This window comes from Vigna umbellata, chromosome 7 (assembly GCF_029865625.1).
Source record: "Vigna umbellata cultivar VRB3 chromosome 7, Vumbellata_1.0, whole genome shotgun sequence".
NCBI lineage: Eukaryota > Viridiplantae > Streptophyta > Magnoliopsida > Fabales > Fabaceae > Vigna > Vigna umbellata.
The window spans coordinates 6235071-6259470 of record NC_142171.1 but is presented as its reverse complement, the minus strand read 5'-3'; the positions used below and the strand labels follow the sequence as shown (position 1 = coordinate 6259470).

General features: G+C 32.4%; 2 protein-coding genes and 1 pseudogene across 3 annotated transcripts; 1 reads left to right on the top strand and 2 right to left on the bottom strand.

Annotated features, from left to right (window-relative positions):
* Positions 1-1019: 1019 nt before the first annotated feature.
* LOC148195020 (uncharacterized) lies at positions 1020-3340 on the bottom strand. The gene is made up of 2 exons (XM_088094115.1): positions 3100-3340; positions 1020-1454 (listed from the first exon to the last, which is right to left on the bottom strand). The coding sequence occupies exons 1-2, from the start codon at positions 3274-3276 to the stop codon at positions 1269-1271; spliced, it is 363 nt and encodes a 120-aa protein (XP_087950241.1). The 5' UTR covers positions 3277-3340; the 3' UTR covers positions 1020-1268.
* A 969-nt stretch (positions 3341-4309) lies between these two features.
* On the bottom strand, positions 4310-11702 carry LOC148195019 (anaphase-promoting complex subunit 8-like). 2 transcript variants are annotated; one of them, XM_088094560.1, is made up of 4 exons: positions 11503-11702; positions 11066-11372; positions 4887-6137; positions 4310-4802 (listed from the first exon to the last, which is right to left on the bottom strand). In XM_088094560.1, the coding sequence occupies exons 1-4, from the start codon at positions 11586-11588 to the stop codon at positions 4704-4706; spliced, it is 1743 nt and encodes a 580-aa protein (XP_087950686.1). In that variant the 5' UTR covers positions 11589-11702; the 3' UTR covers positions 4310-4703. The 2 variants fall into 2 exon arrangements, with proteins under 2 accessions (XP_087950686.1, XP_087950687.1); XM_088094561.1 differs by having other exon boundaries at positions 11066-11364; positions 11503-11642.
* A 3980-nt stretch (positions 11703-15682) lies between these two features.
* On the top strand, positions 15683-17602 carry LOC148195018 (protein DETOXIFICATION 49 pseudogene; annotated as a pseudogene).
* The last annotated feature ends 6798 nt before the right edge of the window (positions 17603-24400 follow it).

Sequence of the window (24400 nt, the reverse complement as noted above, 5' to 3'; positions counted from 1 at the left end):
TCACTACTATTATAATATTTTTGGTATTCTGGGTCCAATTGTCATTTCCTTCATTTACAACTGAATGTGATACTTGAATATGTTTTCCGTTGTTGTCTAGTGACATGGAAAATCATATGACAGCATTAGATATCAGAAAAGAGTTTACATAATGAACCAATGTAATTATCAAATCATTACAAATATTTTATTTTACTATATATATGTGTTAACAGTCACATTTTCTAAAATATAATTTAATTAATTATTAATGTGAAATGTTTGCATTTGATCCCTCAACATTGTGATGATGGATTCAGCATGACTGAAATTGTTCTAGTAGCCTATCCTATAAAATAATATTCATGTTTATCATTATTTAATAATATAAAACAATTTACTATTTGAATCAGTTTCAGATCACACACGTGTCTTATATATTTAAAAAATTTGAAAAAAAACATATAATAAAAATAAAGAGAAAAAAATTATATATATAATAATCTAAATCACAAGCCCTGTTTAACTTTTCCTTTGACAAAACTTGAGAGGTGGGATCCAAAAGGGTTGGCCTGGACACATACAGAAACCAATTCGTGTACACAAGTTCATTCAATAAACCTATCTGTAATTATCATTTACAAATATACGATTTTCTTAAAATGTTATGAGCATAGAGGTTTATAGTATTCATTTGTGGACCCTAAAATATTCTTGAGTTTTCATTTCGAAATAGATATTTCATAATAATGTAAAATTTAAATTCTAAGGGGAATAAACAGGCTGCTTAGTCCAAACTGACCCAATATAACCAAAGTCCAAGTTGATTGATAATTTGCCAGTCAAAATGGCAACGCTACTGAGGCTATAACAACAGTGTGTAACTAATCCATCTATGGCCTCGGTCGAATTATATTTTATGCAGAAAGGGTGGTGTGATGAATGGACTGTTTTATCTCAGGTGAATGCAAGTGGAAGAATTACAGTGTTTATGAAGAGCCTGATCATCAAATACAAAATAGTTTAGGGCGAAAGCATCCTGAAGTGTGGAAAATGTTTTATATCAACAAAGAGAATATTTGATCTCCTCTGAAAAATTTGTCTAAATCGAATAATATAAAGTATGGCTAGTCACTCTTGTCCGCCTAACCAAACCCACTTGAAAAGGAGTTCAGTGCTTATGCAAACACATTCAGTAACAAAACACGATTAAACGCAGACAAAGCAGTATCAAGTTCGTAGTGAATTATAAAAATCTATATTCACAATAGTGTAGACCTGCAACTTATTCATTTCTTCTGTTCCTTGTCAACCTTGGTGTCTGTTTGCTCTGGAATTGGTTGTATTCTGACATAAGGTTTCCTAGTTAAAGTCTCTCCTCTTAGAGCAGCAATATATCGGTCATTAGTATCCTCCTTCCGCTGTAGTTCTCCGAGGTACTCTGCCAGTCTATCTTTATTCACTTGCCCCATCATCTGATACGCAATTAAAGAAACTACTTCGTTAGGATTTTCACCAAAGAAAGGAAATCACCTCGATGAAACAAGTGCGAACTTGATTATTTAATTCAACTTAACAAGTTATTTAACTTCTAAGATAAACGGAACTTCTATTCCAATCCAAGATAAATCTTGTTGGTTACATATGTAAGTTTAAAATGATCATGACAAAATTATCAAAATGAAATATAGGAATTGGCGAAATTAAAAATGTGTGAAGAAAATACACACAAGAATGTATCATTTTAAGAAAAACCTACACAATTAAATGGATAGAAAGTTGAATCCCAGATTATGCAAAATGTGGGATCCAAGATACATTGACAATTCACCCTATTGTTCTGAACAGTTCACAGCCTCACACCTGCAGGCTCCATATATGATTAATGTATAGTTAATTTGTTATGGAGAGGAAAAGTAGTCAACACGAAGTCAAGAAAGTATATATCGGACTTTGGCAGACATGGTCCATGAGATCTGAAGACTTGTTTCCGAGCCAAACAGTTCACAAGGAAGTTTCCCAATTATTTATCATAATGGTCACATGAAGGGTACAGGCCCGGATTAAAAATCGAAGAAGGCAGAATGATGGAAAGCACCACCTGACAGCACTAGAAATCAAAAACAGAGATTGAGGTAGCCCATTAATTAAGCCCGGGCGGCTAAAGTATTGGAGTTGCACCTGTATCTGATACTGATAGACCTATAATAGTTTTAGAAATGTATCCAAGGAGAATAGTCCAATTTTATTGACTGATGTTTGAGATGAGGCTCCAAAATTTTGAGTAGGATTAAAATTACACATGGATCTATGTTTCCCCTGTATCGTTATGCTATAGCAAATAGTAGGAAATAGCTAGCTGAGTAGGACCAATGATGCTTCTTTGACACTCTGAAAGGTATCAGGGAAAGGAATGTAATTTTGAACAAATATGAAAACAACAAATTCAAATATGTAACAACGGCCTTTGTTGTCATCACAAGTATTGTTTTTGTAAGAGATCCCTGTCATCCACTGATATAAATTGTGCATTACAGTTACAGAATAAAGAGAAATGATCAGTGTCTCCATAAATATTGTGCATATATGCCGTATCATATTTCCAATTTTTAAGAGTTTCTTGTATCCCTATATGTGTGATGTATCAATCATACTAATGTCATACAAAATATCTAGGCTTCTCTTCACGGTAAACCCATCAGCTAAGGAATAGAAGAAATAGAGAAAAATGTAAAACAGATCCAAATGACTATTTGTGGCTTCTCCTCTTCTCTATTTCCCTATAGAATTCCTTCATTCCACTTCCTTGGGAAAATGCAATCACATCCCTTCTTCATTCTCTCCACTCCCACTACTGATTAACTTCCAGTTCATTTGCCATAACCCACCCAGGTGATTTTATTTTTCCCCTTGCTTCCTCTCCCGCTACTTCTTTCCACACTCAATGAGTTACAAATATATAACGGATAAATTACCAGCCAGCAGCCGCAAAAGTATATACTAAATTTGAAGTAGTGAATAAACAAAGATAACAATCCTAATCCTAATCCTAAAAAGGTTTAAACTTTGTGCATAAAGAAATAAAAAGAAAAGGATTGGAAGGGCGAAGAAGAGAGTTACCAATGATTCGGGACGAGCACTTCTGCGAAGATGGGTCTCGAGCTGCTCGTTGCGCGTGTTAGTGAGTTGCATGACGCCATAGCCTATGACGCCCGGAACGACGCCGCATATGGTGGCGAATGCAAGGAAGAAGGATTTGGATTCGCGGGTCCTCCTCACGATCCATTTCCACGCCATCTCGCCCTTTCCTCTCGCCGCTCTTCCCCCTTCTCCAGACCTTTCTATGCAAAACACAAAATTGTTGTACTCTTTATTTGAATTTATTTTATGGTAAAAAAAAACAGTATATTTGTGTACCAAAAGTCAAATATCAAATATATAAATATAAAGAAAATGATGTGTTTACAGTATACTTATGTGGAAAGAGTATCAAATAAACTATTGGATTTTGTAGCAACCTATTTGTTTAAATATTTTATTTCATTTGGAATTTAAAAAATTTAGATTATAAAAATTTACAAGAATAACTTCATTACTTAAAATTAAATCATTTAAATTTTCCTATATTTTACTTTCTCTCAAAAATAAATAACGTATTTTGTTTTTATATTTTCTTCTTCAACTTGACTTTAATCAAGATATTGTTGGTTTAATTTAACCAAATGTTATCAGTTTGATTAAGATAGGGTATCATTTTTTCGGTATTATCAAACACGATTTTTAATTAACATTTTTTACAAATATTAACTAGACTAAATACATTTTTTTTCTTTTGATATCATTGGAATGTTTTTAGATAATATTGATATAGATTATTTTTTAATTAATATTTTCAGAATGTAACAATATAAACTAAAATTACTACTCAAATTTTGTAAATGTTCTGTAGATTAATATGGATGATATTATTTTCTAATGAATATTAATGATATTGAAATCTATAACATTTGTGTATAAGGTTGAAATAGAAATGTTTGGATTTTGGCTCGCAGTCTGGCAGTTTGGTTCAGCATTTGAGCGAGGATCATAAGTCACAGTTAAAGATGAAACAAATAATGTCTGTGTCTTCCTCGTGTATTACAAAGATATAATAGGAACTATGCAACCAGATTCCACAGAATTCTCACATGCATTTCTGATAAGTGATGATGAAAACGAAAATCTCCTCCCAGAATTCAACCCCCTAAGACCAAATTCAACTGAGAATTCAATCATTGAAAATGCCACGCAGAGGTCGAAATTCGACTCCCCATAGAACTGAATTCCAACCTGCAACAATAAATTTTTCTTCCCTTCCAGCAGCAGAGCACAACAACAAAAAAATACAAAAGTTCCCAGAATTCGGCGAGAACCGAATTCCGGATGGGTTTTCGTCATTGAAGATACCAAACAAAATTGCTAACCAGAGACCAAATTCTATCAGTGCTAGTGTGTGAGAAATAAAAATGACAGGGGGTCCATTTTGGTAATTTAAAAAAAAAAAATTATTTCTAGAAAAAAAAAACAAGGGGAAAGCATTGCGTAATGTGAATGCCAAAAAATGAAACAAGTGAAAACAAAATAGAAGACGGGAATTAAGATTGAATTCTAATTTCCCTGTTTTCCGTTGGGTTTGATTTCGTCTATACAAAAACTCATAACAGCAGAGAAACATCAGTGGCTGGTCAAAAGGGATTAGGAGGAAAATGCTCAACATCCATGGAAGGGAAACCAGACTGTACTGTTCGCATTCCTCTAAGTATACTCTTTGCTGTTTCTCTCTCCTGTAAAAAATAATTAAACCATTTAATGATTTTAGAAGACTAACCTGCTTCAAATTGAAAGTTGAGTAGAATATTTAGACTCACCGGGCCAGTATAATCCAGAAGGCGTGTACAGTATACCTCAGCTTCTTCAAACTTTTTCTGTGCTCTGTAATATTTTGCAAGATAGAGCAAAGCCTCAACCATTTTAGGCCCTTCCCTCTCTTCAGATTCCATCCTCTCTAAGTCCTTTTTGTAGTAAAATGCAGCCTCTTCAGGGCGCCCCAGCTCCGAAAGAAGTCTTGCCAAGTTGTGCAGTGCAATTGCTTCCCTGTCATTACAATTTGCTGCTCTTCTGTAACACTTTACTGCTTCATCAAGCATGCGAAGTTGATCAGTTTCATAGCACTGTGCCATAGCAATCCACAGTCGAGAATCATTTGGCTGCAAGAATACGGATTTTTTGAAGTAATGAAGCGCATAGAGAGGCATTCCCATCATCTCATAAGCCTGTCCTAGTCCATACCAAGCACGATAATCACGTGGGTCAATGTCTACTGCCCGACGATAGGCATCCACAGCAGCAGGAGTGTTTTTCATCTCAACAAACTCATGTCCCATAAGTGTCCAAGCAGATAAGAAATTTTTGTTCAATTTAAGAGCTCTCCTAAAATACACAACTGCCTTTTCATGCTGCCCTTTTAAACTGTAATAATTTCCAATAATACAACAAGATTCAGGTCTGTATTTATCAGTCAAGAATACTCTATGCGCAAGATAACTCAAAGCAGAAAAACATTCCTTAGCATACAGCACGTTGGAGTACATGTCCATATCTTCTACTCTGTATGGATCATTACTAAGCAGTTCTTCGAATATTGCTTCAACTTGATCAAATTCTCTCAAACTGTACTGGGCTTTTGCAATTTGTGCCTGTATATAATTACTATTACCAAAGGTTCCCAGTAGGTATTCATATTTTGACAGAGAGTCATTGTGCATCCTTAATTCTTGGTAAACACTGGCAAGGAAAAAATCCTTCATCCAATGGCTATTGAGATTAAGACTATTCAATATATCAACTGTTTTGCATAAGGATTGCAGCTCAGTCCAGACATTCCAGTTCCAAGGGTAGCTATTAACAGATTCCACGAGAACTGTACGTGAAAGGTTCTCACTGCCTTTCTGTTTGAGCACAAGACCATATAAGTACAAACCAAAAGGATCAATTTTACCATTATTGCGTAGTGTTGACAATTCCCTCTCCAAAGATACTAATTCACGATTGATAGCATCGCTCTTACCCAGAGGCCCCTCAAGTTCTATCATTTCTTCCTCTTTTCGCTTTTCTCCAGCCTGAATAAAGTAAAAAAAAATATGAATATGGAACAATTGCACTTAGTTATTTTAATTGAGTTTCTCTAAATACAAAAGAACAAATAATGCAGATCATATATCTATTTCTTCTCTCTCTCTCTATATATATATGTGTGTGCCGCGTGTGTGTGTGTTTGTAAGGATTGATTGGGCAGAAAAACATAAGATTTTGTTTTTGGAACAAAAAATATAAGATCAGAAAAAAAATATAAAGTGTTTCATTTTAAGAAAATCCTCCAAAAGTAATTGAGTGGAATAACAGCTGTAAAATGTGGGATCAATGTTACATTAAGCATAACCGAATGGTTCTGTATGCAGTGTTTATGGCTTGCAGCTTCCAAAAATATATTTAATGTTATTAAGATTATCCTTATTGAAGAAAACACACCTTTTGCACAGAAATAATTCATAAAGGTGAAATCGCAACACAGTTCACCAAAATGTTTTAAATCCCCAAAAGTGGCCAAAGATACTATAGTGAGATAGCATATAGTACCTTGCTATGAATAGGAGCATCACCAACTGGAGGATTTAAAACTTGCTACGAATATGCAGATTCAACAGAGCATGGGCAGATTGGCCAAGGTGTTTGAGCATGAGGAAGCCATCTTAAAGTGTTCTTTCCTATTTCTTGTTTGTAAATACAGTAGCATAAATTTAGTATTTTTGTTTAGTTAGTATAATTAGTAACTATAGTATAATAAATAGTATGATAGAAAGTGAGCTGTTCTATATAAAAATAAAGAAAATAAATTTTGATTTGTGGCCAATCCAAGTTAGGCTATGCTGGTTCAGTTTCACCCTTTGTCACATTGAGGACAATTTTTGCATTTTTGCTGTTTCTTCTTGCTATTTTTAGTTGTTGTAGTTTCTGATTGTGTGTTTGCTGTTTTTAGAAGCTTAGGATTTGCTGTTTTTCATCTAATCTAGTAGAAATTGTCTAGAGTAGTTTGATAAAACCCTTGTCTAGCTAGCCTGTTCCAGTTTCTGTTTTTCATTTTACTTTGAGTAGTAAAATTTTGTTTTAGCTTTACCTTGTAAGTCTGATTGTCTATATAGTCTCTTTTGATATTTTAGACATGTTGGAGTCTCTTTTTGTTGCTTTCTGTTTTTAAATTTCCAGCTAGTTACTTGTTGATTTGTCATTTGTAGTTGATAAGTTCTAACTTGTTTTGAGTAGTTCATTTAACAAAAAGTGCATAAGTTATCATGAAAAACCAGTTTAGAACAGTTTTGAGAAAAATTCTAACCAAGTGAGATTTTGAGCCTTATTTTTCTTCTTGTGTGATTTCACTTATGATTATTCTAATACTCCCGAACTTTTCTCTGGTTTTAGCTCTGCACCCTTTTCTTTATCCTACCCATATAACCTTGGCCACATTATAAGCTTGAGAAAGTCCTTTTTGATCATGAGTGCATTTTTCTAACATGGTGGTGGATTTTAGAGGCTTTTCAAGCCTATGGTAGTGTTAGTGTTAATATTGTGTTGAGGGTTAAACACTTAAATAGAAACACCATGAGAGAATAAGAGTAAACACCATCCAGTGAGGGGGTCAATTCTGATTTTTGAGCTTGGTTTGATTGATTTCTAATGCATTTAACTTGTGTAAACTATTTCTGACTTGTTTGGAGCTTTAGAACTTGAATTTTGGCAGATTTTCTGTTGCTCACGGGTTTTCAGCTTTGCAGAAAGGTTTTTTATTCTGTCCAGCTTTGTAAATTGTTTTCTTTTAGTTCTGTTATGTTTTTTTTTTTGAGTGCAAAGGCTTAAGTGTGGGGTGTGTTAAGTCCCAATTTTGTAATGTTTTCATAGCTAATTGCATCTCTTTTGGGTATTGTATTGTTTTAATTCTTTGATTTTAGTTTAGATTCAGTTTTCTTTGTAAAAATTAGTGTTTTGTGAAAATGTGTTAATAAAATGTTTTTAGATAGATTTTTAGTTTAGTTTGTAATTTTGTATAATGTTAGTCTTTGAGAATAATAAAACCACTTTTGACTTCAGCTTTGTTATAGAAATTCAGCTTGTGATTTTTTTTTTTTTGCAGTGAAAAAACTTCATTTTATAGTGCAGTAAACTGGAGAGATATTGATTGGTAAGCTGGTCTAGGTGCTGTGAAGAGTAGTGCAGTGGGAAACCTCCACCTGACAGTAATCTGAAGTTACAAGAGAGAAGTCTAATTTGAACATGGATTGATCTGAGATAGGGATGTGTGAACTGTTGGACCAGTCAACTTGTTGCTGCCAGTCAAAAACTCTAATGGACAGTTCAGATTATTCTTATGCAACTTGAGATAGCAAGTCATTACATCTGAAGATGAAGAGCTGGAAAAGAGTTGGACTTATAAACTGGTCACTTGAGTTACTTATAAATATAGCTAGTGTAGGTTTTAAGTCAGATTAGCAATCTCACATTTGTAACCTGTCATAGACAGTTGACCCATTTCTGATTTCCATTCACGGGTATACAAGGCAGAAACACATTCCATTAGATACAGTTCATTCGTTCCAACAACTTTCAGTTTCTTAGTTTTAGTTTTCTGAGTCTTTGGGTTGTTTCAAATTCTCTCATGGACTAGATACCATACTTCAATTGCTTTGTGATGCTGAACCAGTGATCAATCAATACCAGTTAGATTTTTCTGTCAATTTTTTTTTCTTGCTTCGTTTCTTGAATTGCTTTAATCTTTTATAGTTTTAGTTTGCTAATCTCTAAATATTTTTGTTTCCATCATAATGCCTTTTGTTAATTCTGATTCAGAAAACAAGTTCCTAACCATGAGCATTCAGTTTTCATCCTTGCATTATACTAGTTGCAATTTCTGATTGAAAGCTGTTTTCTAGATGGTCTGGTATGACTTTCATACTCCAAGAATTCATCATTGAGTGCTTGGCAGTCAAGATTGAAGGTTGAATGATCATGGTTGAACTTGTTTCTCTAATTTCAGAAATTACCCATTTCATTCTATTCACTGTTTTCAAATCCATTTACTGATTCTAATTTTTCCAATTCTGTTTTGCATTAAAATATTAATTCTTAATCTGATGTCATATTGTATATTGTGCTTCTTTCTCTAATTCAATTTTTAATTCAGAATTCAATTTGATCATCAAGTTAGTTAATACAGTTTTGATATATGGTCATTTTCTCATTTTCAGATTCTAGCATTAGTTCTGCATATTGAATTTCAGTTTCTGCATTCTTTGTTTAGTTTTGATCATTGTTCCATTTTTAGTTGGTATATTAGAGTCATGTCTCTGCATTCAATTCTAGGATGAATTCTTATTTTCCAGTTCTTACAAGTTTAGAAGTTAGGTTTTCTGAATTTTAGGAATTAAATTCTGCACTTGTTCTTTTTGATAATTTTCAGTTTTAACATTCAATTAACATTGTTTTAGAATAGTTTACACTGTTTTACTTATATCTTAATATCAGCACATATTTCTTTACACTTTGCATTGTATTCTATGTGTTAAGATCTGATTTTCATTCATCATAACTCATTTTATAGATAATTTGCATTCCGTTCATTCTAAAAAGCATACATACTGTTTTAGATATAGGTTCTGTTTCAGCTTTAGTTTCATGAACCACATTCTTAGGATACTAGTTTAAATAACATTTTTACATTCCACATTGCCCCAAACAGTACATATCTTGGTCAGATTACAGATTACTATCCTTAAAGATTGTTATTTTCTTGGATTGACATTCATGATCTACCCCATACCACATTGGGAGGGTTTTTTTTTTTTTTTTTTTTTGCTTGAACTTGTATGCAACTATATGGTTCAACAGTAGACATGAAGAAAAGACAGAGATAAGTGGGTGACATGCGTAGGTAGAGAAGAGAAATTATGGCCAAGAGTCTAGAAGTAAGGAAAAGATGAAATAATGAGTGGTCATGGCCTGATGGAAAAGAAAGATCGTTTTTGCTTATCTTCATGCTCATATTTGCACAAAAAATAAAGCAGATTTAGAGTGTTAACAAACCACAGGACACGCTGCAACCCAATGTTGAGTGTGACCTATGCAATTCCACCCAAGATTCAATGCAATGAATCAAACAATACACTTGATTTATGATTTTGAAAGTGATTTGAACAATTCAGGACCAATTCAGAGAAAAAACAAGTGTTGCAACTATTCAAATAGTGGGAGTAGAGAATCCTATGGTATCGGACAATACTTACAACCATGATTCTGAGATGGGCAATGGAATGATATATAACAAGGGTTTTCATTATGATCACAACTATCGTTTCCTTGAAAATTGTGATCACCATCCACTGATCAGTGTCTCTAAATATTTTGCATTTTTCTAAATTAGTTATTTTAAAATTTATAATAACATAGCATAAGAAATTTTAAGAGTTTTGTATACCTCTGTATCTTGGTCGTATGATACCAATGTTGTAAAAGGATGAAAAAAAATGTAAAATAGTAAAAATACATCAAGACCCTCTCCAAAAAACAAACTAATCAATTACATATAACAGAAGAGTGTCTTGCCACCTACTAATTGCAATCTATTTAGAGGATAAGCACATATCCAATCGAAATGGATTTTGTCATGAAATTGAACTGAAATGCATGTACTATGCCATACTAGTATACTCCCCCTAACTTTTCATAAACATTTTGTCTGCACTAGTTTGCACTTACAGAATTACATTAGTCAAAGATGATTTGTTCGCAGAAAACATATGAAATGAATGAACTATCAAATTATCTTCAATACTACAAACAAATTATTGGGAAAAGAACATTCAAATCCATAATGCATCAGAAGTTTCACTGTATACTAGCACATAAAATCCTACTAGTTACTATGCACACTCGATAAAAGATAAAAGAAAGAACACAAAACTGACTCAATAAAAGATGGAAGAAAGAACACAAAACTGACCAGATAGAGAGCATAACAGCGCAAGAATACCGCCTTTCTTCCATTTTGATCACGAAGAACATGAGCGGCTCGCTTATACTCACGGCAATCAAAATAAGCCTTTGCCTGAAGGTAAAAATCATCATCAACAAGTTCATCTTCCTCCATCACAGGTGTGGCAACATACGAAACACCCGCTATTGGAGTCACAGTGACATCATGAGTCTTGTACTTCCTGCGAATGCTTGAACTCCCACGCTGAAATCTGGTGTTCGAAGGAGTGAACTTTACAGGGTCGTGCTCAATACCCACCAACTGTTCTGCTGCCCTGAAACCACATCTTCATCAGAAACAAACCACCCATTCGCGGAAAAGCAAAGGGAAACTTCAAAATTCAAACTCAAATGTCTGGTTGGAAACCCCAAATTTTGTTTGGATTAGGGTTTTTGTTCAGATACCATTTAGAAGCAGAGTAGAGACATCTATCGCTTAGTTGGCGAATCGCGATGCGAAGTTCGCTTCTGCAACTCTCTTTGGAACTCATCTTCTTCGACTACACTGAAAATAATGAAATCGCGCCCACTGCCTTTTTTCAAATTGTTGTCTTCTGTGTCTTTCCTCTCTTTACTTCCTTCCTTCCTACTATGCTTCTAATATTTCTCTCATTTCTGTCACCCTCCCTCTTTTATTCAATTTGTATAAAAAATAAATAAAAATTTGTGAATTCCTTCAAATTAAAGTGAACAAAGGATTACATTTTTTTTGTTAATTATATTTTTTATATATATTTGAAACGCATAGCTCCTTTTATAATGAATATTTAGAAACTATATTTATAATAAATTACATTGATAATTTACCAAAATTAAACTATGTTAATTCAATCAAAGCATGTAATAATAAATTTACTTATTTGTATATCACCTTTACTCTTAAATATGAAAAAAAAAATTTAAAATTCAATTGTCTCAAATAAATATCTTTTTATATTCATTCAGATTTTAATTGATATCAAAATTACATATTATGTTGATTAAAATTTTAGCTAATATAGAAAGTGAATGTGAGGATTAGAAACTGAGAGATAAACTATGTAATTCCTAAACGAAGTTCCATTTTTCAGAGAATTCCTCGTTTTATAGCCCTTTGCGCAATTGGTTGAAACCGTTCCTTTTTAACTCAAACCCTAGAAGCATAAGTCTGACATTTTTTCCTGCACCTCCCTGTTTTTCTTCTTACACCTATAAAAGTTGAATTTCCCAAACTACTCCTTATTAAAAAACTGCGTGCGATGCAGAGAAAAACGCGGTGCAAAGGGAAAATACTATGTGCATGGAAAGGAGGAAGGAAGAAAAGGTAAAAGGAGGAAAATGGGAATTTGAAATTAAGAAAGTGAGTTATGATAAACTAGGGTTATTGGTTAATACGCGGTTCCATTTTGCCGACAAAGGCTTGTTGGTATTTAGCCAACACTAATATTTGAGTGACACTGCTTTACGCAAAAGATAAAGCAGATATAGTGCTTCACACCTATATGGATCACGATGTTACATTTATTTCTTCCATATTATTATCTTTAATTCTTTTCTTTCTCTCTAATACAAACTTATTTTTAATTATTAAAATACTCTTAAAAATAGGTTCTCATTTTCCTTATTTATTTCCTTCCCATTAATATTTCGCAACACATGGCGTAAAACACCTTCTTTCACCAAACTAAACTATTTTATTTCACACCTTTTTATCTTTCTATGCCACCTTATACATGCATTACGTATTACAATTGTCATATATTTATCCCATCTGTTTCACAATTAACTTTAAAGCTAATATAATTCAATATATCACATCACTCATACCTGATTTTATATTTTTTTCAACTACTACTTTTAAAAACTACGTTGACTATATTATTCATACTTAATTTGTGAATTTATCAATTTAATTTCTTTTATCTCTCCTCCCTGGTATCATACTCATTACTTTTTTTTATCTTACATACAGTAATCAAGTTCAGATTGATATGTCAACATTAATTACTATAACTAGTAGTCATTACTCATTTGTGTTACTGATAAAATAACTCAGGACTTGAATCCTTATTTTATTTTAAATGTGTAATAAATTTTCGAGCTTTTGCCCAACTGCTTTTGACAAAAAATAAATAAAAATAGTAATGATAATAATCACTGAAACAATTTTCATATATATTAGATATAAAAAAATAAAATTTAAATTTAATCCTGTAAAATCAACTATTAATATATAACAAAAAGTTAAGTAAAAATTTAATTATCACAACTGTAACTGTGAGACACGTGGAAGATTCGTTCGAGTTATATATTTTATTGCTGCCAAAATTATTTGCAAGAATTACTTTCATTTTTTAAAACTCGATCGGGTTGATTATATCACGGATATTATAACTTTACACTCCATAAATTTTTATTTATATTTTGCATCCGTTTTATCTTTTAATTTCTCTTCCTTTACAAATATAATTTTTTTAATAATAATAATATTTTTAAAAGTGGTGTATTTTGTTCTTAAAAAACATTTATCTTATATTAATATTGCCTCATTGGATAATTATAGAGTTTTGAAAAGGAAACAATGAATTGATTTATCAAAGTGTACAGTGGTTGAGAGAAAAGCCGCCTGGAAAATTCAATTGAACTGAAATGCTTTCAAGATAGCGATCCTTGCCGGCTTCGCCAAACTGAGTAAATTATATATTAATTTATAATAATATACACTGAGATTTGACAAAAAAAAAAAAAACTTAATTAAAGTAGCAGTGACAGTAGAGGACAAGGATAAGATAATTACAACGTGATTTTTGTGGCAGGTGAGAATCATCCAATAAATACGTCAGAGATTGCATCCAAGTTCAAAGCAACGAACACAGTTGGAATGTTGTCTGAGATAGAAAGAAGAATAATCTCCACCGCAAAAACAACTCTCTCAGACGGCTATTGCTACCATGTTTAACTAGTGTTTCCTGTCTGTCCCACTGACACATGCGTTGACTTTTGTGTCCTAACTTCTCCATGTAGTTTGTTTTGCATATCATTTTTTACATTATTTAATTATATTATTATTATTTTTCCTCGTTTTTATCCATTTTTTTTTTGTCTCTTACATGCCTAAAAAACATTATACTATTTTTCATTCAAATATGAATTTTGTTCTTCGGTTTAGAAGAATAAATTCCATGATATCAACTTTTACTATTGTTTGCTTAAGATAATCATGACAATATTAGGACATTTAAGGTGTGTTTGTTTTAACTTTTTTAATAAAATAATCATTTATTTACAAAATTTATGTACTTATGTAAACTTAAAAAAAAAGGAAATCAGGAAAAAGAAAACTGTTTTTCTTTTTCTTTTAGAAACAACTTGCAGAGCTGTTTCTCTAAAATTTGTTTTTCCAATACGTTTTGAACATTAATAAACAGATCCTTTATCGTCATATGGTAAATATATTCAATCAATATTAAAATAAAAAATATAAATTTTATTAGCAAAGTATAAACTAACTGACAAGAGACTACTTTAGTTTAACTAGTACACTAGAGTCGATATAGTATTAAAAAATTACATATTTGCATGAAATTTTGAATTCCATTTTTTATTGTTGTTATTCTACATAAAAAAAAATAACAATTGCTTGTTTTAATCTTGTATTTTTTTATATAGTTTTATTAAAAATGTAGGAGTTGCATTACTGCATATCTAACACTAAACTTATTTAACTCAACTATAACTAGTTAAATAAATAGTGTATGATTTATATGTGGAACAAATAATTAAATATATATAAATTTATGTTCGTGAAATGATTTTTAAATTCAATATCCGCACACAAACACCTATCACATTAAAATGTTACCACTTAAATCCGCTTACCCACCTTGAATTTAATTTATACATGTATAACACAATTTCTATTTGTTTTTAGACGTATATATATCAAATAAAAAACTCATTATACATACATGAATTATATTAAATTGCATGTTTTGACATAATTTTTTTTAAGATTGAATAATTTAGCATACCTTAATAAAAAAAAGCCAGTTGTATTTGCATGCAGCTGTTTTGAGAAGACGAGTGGTTACTAATTAGTGAAAATGAAACATATATTTTGTGGCCGCCCAACTTTAGGACCAGCAGAAATTAGACTCGGTCTAATATAATTCAACGCTTAACTCAAGTCAACCCCCTCATTCACTCGGTGCTGCTTTTGATGTCGATCGCTGTTACTTCTATTATAATCAATTAATTAATTCGGATTCTTTTTATTTACCTAATGCTTCATGCAATGTCCAAATGTACACCACCCATACGCATTACATGATTGGATAATGTTTTATAAAAATTAACGTGTTTGCTAATCCGAAGTCAAGAGTACTTTAACTATTGTTAATGATTAGTTGTATTTCACTCAACAGATAAACAGCTCTCTAGTTAGAAAATTTAAGGGGAGAAAAATATTAGCTAAAACTGGAAACACGGTCCACAAAAGTTGAAGAATCACAATCAAAATTGTACTGAGAGAGAGAGAGAGAGAGAGAGAGAGAGAGAGAGAGAGAGAGAGAGAGAGAGAGAAATGAATACTACTGATATTCCATATTCCAATACAACAAAAAATCTTCAAGTGACCCACTCCCTTTAAATACCTCTCCATACACACTAAATCTCCAACCAAGATTTTCTGATTTACACACAACGCCAACTTCCCTATACAGACCAAACCATGTGTGAGTTATCATCATCTACCTCCACTTTGGGTGAAAGCAATGAGGGTCATCCACACACGCACACGACCAAAATTCAGGAGCCAGACATGTTAGCCCTTTTGATCCCCAAACCCCCAACAACATTCCAACAAGCCCAAAAAACCCATCAAAACACCCATTTTTCCCTGGCTTTCAACGAAGCCAAATGCATAGCAAGCACAGCATTACCCATGGTGCTCACGGGTTTATTACTCTACTCTCGCTCCGTCATCTCTATGTTGTTCCTCGGTCGTGCTGGTGAGCTTGCCTTAGCTGGTGGTTCTCTCGCCATTGGATTCGCCAACATCACTGGTTACTCTATTCTCTCCGGCCTCGCCATGGGGATGGAACCCATCTGCGGCCAGGCTTTTGGGGCCAAACGTTTCAAACTTTTGGGCTTTGCCATGCAGAGGACCATTGTTCTTCTTCTTTTAACTTCCATTTTTATATCATTCTTCTGGCTCAACATGAAGAAGATACTGCTCCTCTGTGGCCAACAAGAAGACATCGCCACCCAAGCTCAATCCTTCATACTCTATTCTCTTCCCGATCTCGTCGCACAATCATTGCTACACCCTCTGCGAATCTACTTGCGAAGTCAATCCATAACCCTCCCTCTCACATACACTGCCTCTCTCTCTATTCTCCTTCACGTTCCCATCAACTACCTCCTCGTCTCCGTGTTCAAACTTGGAATCAAAGGCATCGCTTTAGGTGCCGTTTGGACCAATTTCAACCTTGTCTTTTCGCTGATTCTCTACATCTGGGTATCCCAAATATACAAGAAAACATGGACTCCTATTTCCTTGAAGGGCATCTTCTGCGGTTGGAAGGCGCTTTTGGATTTGGCAATCCCGAGTTGCATTTCGGTTTGCCTGGAATGGTGGTGGTACGAAATCATGATTTTACTGTGCGGGTTATTGATCAATCCCCAAGCAACCGTTGCATCGATGGGGGTTCTGATTCAAACCACCGCATTGATATACATTTTCCCTTCTTCTCTGAGCTTTGCTGTTTCAACACGTGTTGGGAACGAAGTGGGTGCGGAGAATCCTAAAAGGGCCAAACTCGCAGCACTCGTGGGGCTTTCTTTCAGTTATGTTTTGGGATTGTCGGCCTTGTTTTTTGCTGTTTCGGTGAGGCACGTGTGGGCATCCATGTTCACACGTGACAAGGAGATCATTGCTTTGACGTCGATGGTGTTGCCCATCATTGGTCTCTGCGAGCTTGGGAACTGTCCGCAAACAACGATTTGCGGCGTCCTGAGAGGAACCGCGAGACCGAAATTGGGAGCGAATATAAATTTGGGTTGCTTTTATATTGTGGGAATGCCCGTTGCGGTGTGGTTGGGTTTCTTCGCGGGCTTTGATTTCAAAGGCTTGTGGCTGGGTTTGTTGGCCGCCCAAGCTTCGTGCATGATCACCATGTTGTTCGTGTTGGCTCGCACCAACTGGGAGGGTCAGGTCGAAAGAGCCAAACAACTCACATCGTCTGATGCTACTGAGGAGGAACACGAACAGCAAGAGCAATCCTCAACAGAGGAATGCTATGATTCAAATGTTTGATCAATCATCACAATGACACGACGAGGATTCTTTAATATTTTGCATTCAATATTTATTACACGGACGGATTCTTTTTAGATTCTGCTAATTTTCATGTACATTTCGGAGTAGAGGCAGAGCATAAACGCATGCACTCGTAGAACGGACAAAAACATAGGAATGTGTTTTGTTTTTGCTTTTTCTCATTAATATTAATCACCGGATTGTCGACCTTGGCAGAGTTGTCACAAAAGACACTGTATCACTTCTAAACATGAAAATCTTGGAACATAGTCTTAAGACATTGATTCTGTGCTAGTTGAGAATATGGCGAAAAAAACAAAGGGAAAGTGAAACCCGTGAGACAGTGTTTGGAATGGTAATGAAGCAATTGTTACTTTCTAGAAATGTCGTCTGCGAATAGGATTGTTTGTATATTGCGCGTTTTAATTAGACATGGACTTGTGTCGGTTGGTTGACGACGAAAACGAGTCATCCGCACTTTGATCACTCTGCTGACTCCTTCAAGTGACTCAACATATGCACGAAAGGATTCCATTCCACCCCTCAATTCTGACATGTTTTAATTCAAGAAAGGAAATTTACAAATTAGAATGTTCCACGTTTTATACCAACTGAAGCAGTCTCTAGGATGTTTCCTTTGTAAAATATTCCCAACACCTTTAGGTTTGGCAGGTATTTCAATTGACACCATCTTTGTTCAAATTCGTTGTTCTTGTGCAATATTTCATACAACTTTCCTTCTTACAAAGTTATTAGAATATAATATGCAATTGACGCTAATTTCACGAAATAGTAAAGAAAACCTTGATTAAAGTAGTAGAGGACAGGATAATTACAACGTGTTTTTTGCGAGAAAGGTGAGAGTCATCCAATGAATAAGTGACAGATATGCAGCCAAGTCCAAACTAATGAATACGGTTGGAACGTTGAAGTGAGACCGAAAGAAGAAGAATCGATCTCCACCGCCAAACAAACACTCTGGGACGGCTATTGCGGCATGCTTTATCTAGTTTTCTCCGTGTCCCATTACCACGTATTTACTTTATCTTAATCATGTTACTAATAAATAGATTGTCATTTCTAACATAGTTTTATTAAGAAAATTTAGGATGGCGGTGTCATTTATATAGATTGGATTAAATATAGTTTTAATCCTGGACATAAAATTAATTTCAAATTTTGATATTTAAATTTTAAAAATAAATTATTATAATTTTTTAATTTGATGGTATTAGATTTTCTTTTACATATAAAAAAATATTTTAGATTGATATTTGAGCTGTATTGTGTTAAAGATGTAAATAACAAATATCAAATATCATCTAACACATAAAAAAATATTATTGAATTAAAATGATTTTATTAATTTATTTTTAAAATTTTAAAGATAAAAGATATATTAAAATTTGAAACAATGACAAATTTTAATTTTATGTTTAAATTTATAACTAAAAATGTAATTAACATTGAGGGATTAAATGTGTTTTTTTTGCCTTTAACTTTCAATCAAAATTAAAATTAATGTTTCTTTAAAATTTTGAACCAATTTAATTCTTCAATTTTAAAAATACGTGGATTTAGTCTTTTTAACTAAATTTTCTTAATTTTATTTAATCTTTCAAACAATTCTATTTGAGTTATTTATACTATTTAACACAATTTTTTTTAATGTTAATTGAAAAATATATTTAAAATCTTAAATAAACTTATCAAAATTTTGATTAAAATTTATACGAATATAAAAATGAAAAAATAAATTAATTCAAATTAAAAAAAGATACTAATTATATTTTTTATTAAAAGTTAAATAACAAAAACATATTTAACACTTTTTAAAATAATGTAATGAATTTGGAATTGGACTGAACCCACGAGTTGTTTAAATTGAATTTTAGAAAACGTAAAAGAAAATGAATATTTGGGTTATTCTCATTGCATGCCGCCATTTTGAGAAGATAAGTGGGTATCTAATAAGTAAAAAAGCAAAGATGTATTTTTTAGCCGCCCGACTATAGCGTGGAAGTAGAAACTAGAATTGGTCTAACATAAAAGGCGAAGAAGACCCTCTTGGACGTTTAATTGAATTCAACAATCTCAACGACATGGCATTAAATATTCACACTTGCTGGTTTTCATGTTGATCCCCTCGTGTTTCTAATGTGCTCCATTAATTAATTCAGATTCTTATATTATATCTTTCTTATCTAATACTCCATGCAATGTCCACATGTAGACCGATACATCGGATATTGTTTTTGTTTTATAAAACTTAATATGCTTGCAAGTCCAAAGTCAAGATCCATGCGCATGTCTCATGTTTCTGTTGTATACGTAGCATTAACTATTAGTATGTAGTATTAACTCCATGGATAAAGACGTTTTAGCTTGGATTTTCTATAGATTTTGACACCTCTCAAATGCACCCTACCAATGCTTCTCTTCATTGCTTCCACCAACCAAACCATAAGCCACCAAACCAAGGCAAAACACATCACATGTATTATGGTCGTATAGTGGTTAACAAATTTTTCGATTTCATGAGAGACATATAGTTGACCGATTGATCAAGTTACGAATAAAATTAGCAATGAGAATAATCACATTAATCTTGAGTCAGATTATTATTATTTGGGCTGTAATTAGAGTGATATTAATCAAAAGTTATTCCAAAATATAAATACAAGTTTGATATTCAGTTAGTTAGTTTTTTTTACACATTTATTATTACAAACACTGATTTTAACATTAGAGTATTTTTTACAAATAACACCGAATTTGACTGAATAGTAGAGATAGAAGACTTAAGATAAAATCTTTACTTAAGCTTGTTTTAAAAACTATTTGTGAAATAATATTTAATTTCGATCACATAAATTGAAATATTATAATTTTTTTTAATTACTAAAATAAACAATTTTTAAAAAAATTACAAAAATAATGTTTTGCCAAGATTTTATAACTTTATTGTAAAAAAAATATTTAAGATTAACACCGTTCAAAGCATTTCTAAAATTGTATTTTTAGTGAGAAATATACATTCAATGTTTGATGTTGTGTTGCACACGGTTTATTCTAACCAGTGAAAACGTTGTAGCAATTAACATTGATGAGTTTCCAATTAACAAGGTGGACCCTTATAGGAAAGAAATTTCTCTGAAATTTTGTATGCTGCACGGGGAAGATGACCATGGAGCCTAGAACAGACTGAGCCAAAGTTGCCCCCACCTTCCATATATAAACATTCAACTTTCAATCAATCAACTTTAACTCCATTATCGACATAATTCTATCAAAATCGTTTTTTCTATGACTTCCAATTCATTCTGTTCGGTGATCATAAATTGGTCTAATTCAATGAACCATTCCATCCACACATTACATTATTAAAATATAGATTTAAAAAAAACTAAACTAACTTAGTTAATTCAGATAAATATCTTGCGTTGATGAACTTTGTTTTTTGTTCATTGTTGTTAAAATTAGCATAAAAAAACATGCAATTTAACTAAACAATTAAGTCAGTAAGTTAAATTTAACTAACAAAAAAGATAATATATAAAAAAATAGACTATTTTTCACTCTTTTTTTTCTATAACTAGAAGATATAGTTTCTTTCCGTTGATTTGATTCATTTTTTAATAGTTTCTTTTTGTTGATTTGATTCATTTTTTAATAAAGTATTATTAGCTCTGTGTACGATTCATGTGAAACATGACAAACTCAATATTTCTTATCTTTGCACCATCTTTCTAAACCATTTCAATAATTTTCATTTTACATTTTAAAACAATTATATATATATATATATATATATATATATATATATATATATATATATATATATATATATATATATATATATATATATATATATATATATATATATATATTATGTGTTGTTCATCCCTGAATCAAATTGTGTTTTAAAAAACCTTATAGTTAAATTGAATGTTTCTTCTATAAAAATCATACATACAACACGTTATATTATTTTATACTAATTTAATATCTCGTTCAAATTAAGGAAATGTATAATTTTGTAAAATATAATAAAGTATGAACTATGTTTTTTTTTAATAAAGTTTAACATGAGATACGAAATTATATATATACATATATAAATTTTAACAACCAAATAGCCGTGAACAAATCTGAAAAATCATAGTTAAAAAAATTAATTCAGAGTAACTATTTATTAATAATATATCTTTAAATTGGTTCATAGTTGAAAATATCCTAATCCAATATAGATAAATATATATTGATTTTTCGTTTATTTAAATATCATATAATTATATTTTTCTAATAATCTTTTAATAATCCAAATAGTTAACAAAAATGGCCATTAGAAACTTTGAAACAAAAGCATCATCGTAATATTAAGGAACTCGAATAACAGATAGCTAATAAATATAATTGATGTTCCGTTTATTTAAATATCATATTGTATAGTAAGACACCTAAGACGAGCGGTTATCATTCACATCCAATAACGATCGTTCTATTCACTGAGTCATAAGCGCTAACATTCCACCATCAAGTAGCGATCACTCTATCCGCTAATTTAGAAGCGCTCGTTAACCCAGATCAAACATGCCCCGCACACGTTACAATCGCTCTATCCGTTGGTTTAGAAGCGCTCGTCAACCCATATCAAACATGTCGCGCGCACGTTACGATCGCTCTATCCGGTGGTTTAAAAGCGCTCGTCAATCCAAATCAAACACGTCCCACGCGCATTAAAAGTTAAACCAGATTTACTCAATCAAGTCAATCCAGGTTTAGAGCTCAGTCAAGATAAATGATGTTGGGTCGTGGCCCAACATTTAAGTGGACCAATAGTCCACTAGAAGTTGAAATAGTTAAAAAAAGATCCGATTGAAGATATGAATGACGCGGATTACGAGCAACTAACCAGATTTTAAGGTAAACTGTTTAAGGTAAGTCTATTACAGATTTTATTAAGGATAAATAGAGGAAAGAGCGGGAGGACCAGGTACGTTCTATGGATAATGAAAAATAACCTATTGTGAGGATAAAATCATTTTTCTCGAGAGTCGAGACTCCATAACTCACGCCTGACTTGAGCGTCGGAGTATCTTTGCAGGTACTTCCCCCTCCGTTGAAGTAAACAAATAATACAAGGTGAAGGAGCGTGGACGACTTCTAGAAAGGTGGACAAGCGACCTTAATTAAGGAGAAGCCAGCATCGCAGACATTTAGCAGTAGCTAAATCACACCAACAAGGTCAAAATCCCGGCCCCAGATATCTATACTGAAACACATATAATTATATTTTTTAAAATAATCTTTTAATAATTCAAATAGTTAACAAAAATGGCCATTAAAAACTTTGCAACATAAGCATCATCGTAATCTTAAGGAACTCGAATACCAAATAGTTAATTAAAATATCTTAACGTAATAACGGCGTTGAACTTTTTACATTGTTAATTAATTTACGTTATAAACATAATTCTTTAAAAAATCTCATTATAAATTTTAAAAAAAATATATTAAATTATCATTATATATCATTCCCAGTTAGCTTTAATGAAGTGTTATGATTGTTTGAGGAAAATAAAAAATTATGATTGCATATATAGTCGTGAAGACAATTCAAATCATCGGATCATAACAAAATTATGATGGTATAATTTTAAAATTTGTTTTTGATTGAATTTAGATTTTAAAAAACATATTTTAAACTGTACAAACTTAAATCTTATTCTCCATTAAATAATTCCAAATATATTATAGTTTATAAAAATTAAACTTTTAATTAGACTATTAAAAAATTTAAAGCAAGAATAATTTAGACTTTCCAATTACACAAAGAAACCATCACATGAAAGGAAATAGAGAGTTTCTCCCACATCACCCCACTTTCTTCCTCATCACCAAATTTTCCAATTACCCTTCAGTAAAAGTTTATTTACTATGGTTAAAAAATGATTAAACGCCATAACAGAAATTGAGATCTATTGGACCTTCAAAGGAAATCCATATTCATAGACAGATATGAACATCCGTTAAAGACCTAACGGATCTCCCATCTCTGTTAAGGCTTTTAACCATTTTTTTTAAAACAAACAATTTTTATTCTGTGTAAATAAATATAAATTAAATATTAAATCAACTACACATAAATAAACATAGAAAAATAAATAATTAATAAACCAAAAATCTAAATTAAAAACAAAAAATCGTGAAGGCCAAAACGAAAATGAGATTTCTATTTGGCCTTCAACGCATGTCAATATCCGTGAAGTCCAAACAAATTTTCCATATCTGTTTTAGCCTTTATGGTTTCCATTTCATACGCACATAACATACAATAACAACATACCATTGCACAACACATATAACATATCAACAGTAAATAAAATGGAAGCAACGATGCAACGACACGATGGAAGCAACGATGCAACGACACGATGGAAGCAATGATGTAACGACACGATGGAAGCAACGAAATAATGAAGAGAGGAAATAGAAATGAGAAGAGATGAGAAATAAGAGAGGAAAAGAAGAGTAAGAAGAAGATAGTGAAAAGAGAGGTTTTGTGTGGGAGGCGTAGGGTATGATGGCCGCTGCAATGATAAAAAGGGAGAGAATAGGATTATGGTTTTATATTAAATAAGATAAAAGTAAAAAAAAAGAGTTATTTAAGGTTAGTTTTGGAATAAAAAAAATTTGGGGATGTGCAGGCTGAAACTTATGGTGGTGGAGGGAGTAATGCCCAAGGAAATGATAGTCTTATAAAAGCGACACTTCGTTGGATTTAGGGTGTTGCTCCCTCCACCACCACCCATTGCTCCCTCCACCACCTCATTCCTGTTTTATATCTCTCTCTCTATTTTTCCAATCCTATTTTACCCTTAGTAAAATTTTAGGGTTAATATTTTTTAACCTCTACCCACTCTAATCCTCTACATGTATGCAGCGACAACTCTTCTTCCTCTTTATCGTTCATCTCCTCATTGTTTCATTGTGCTCTTTTTC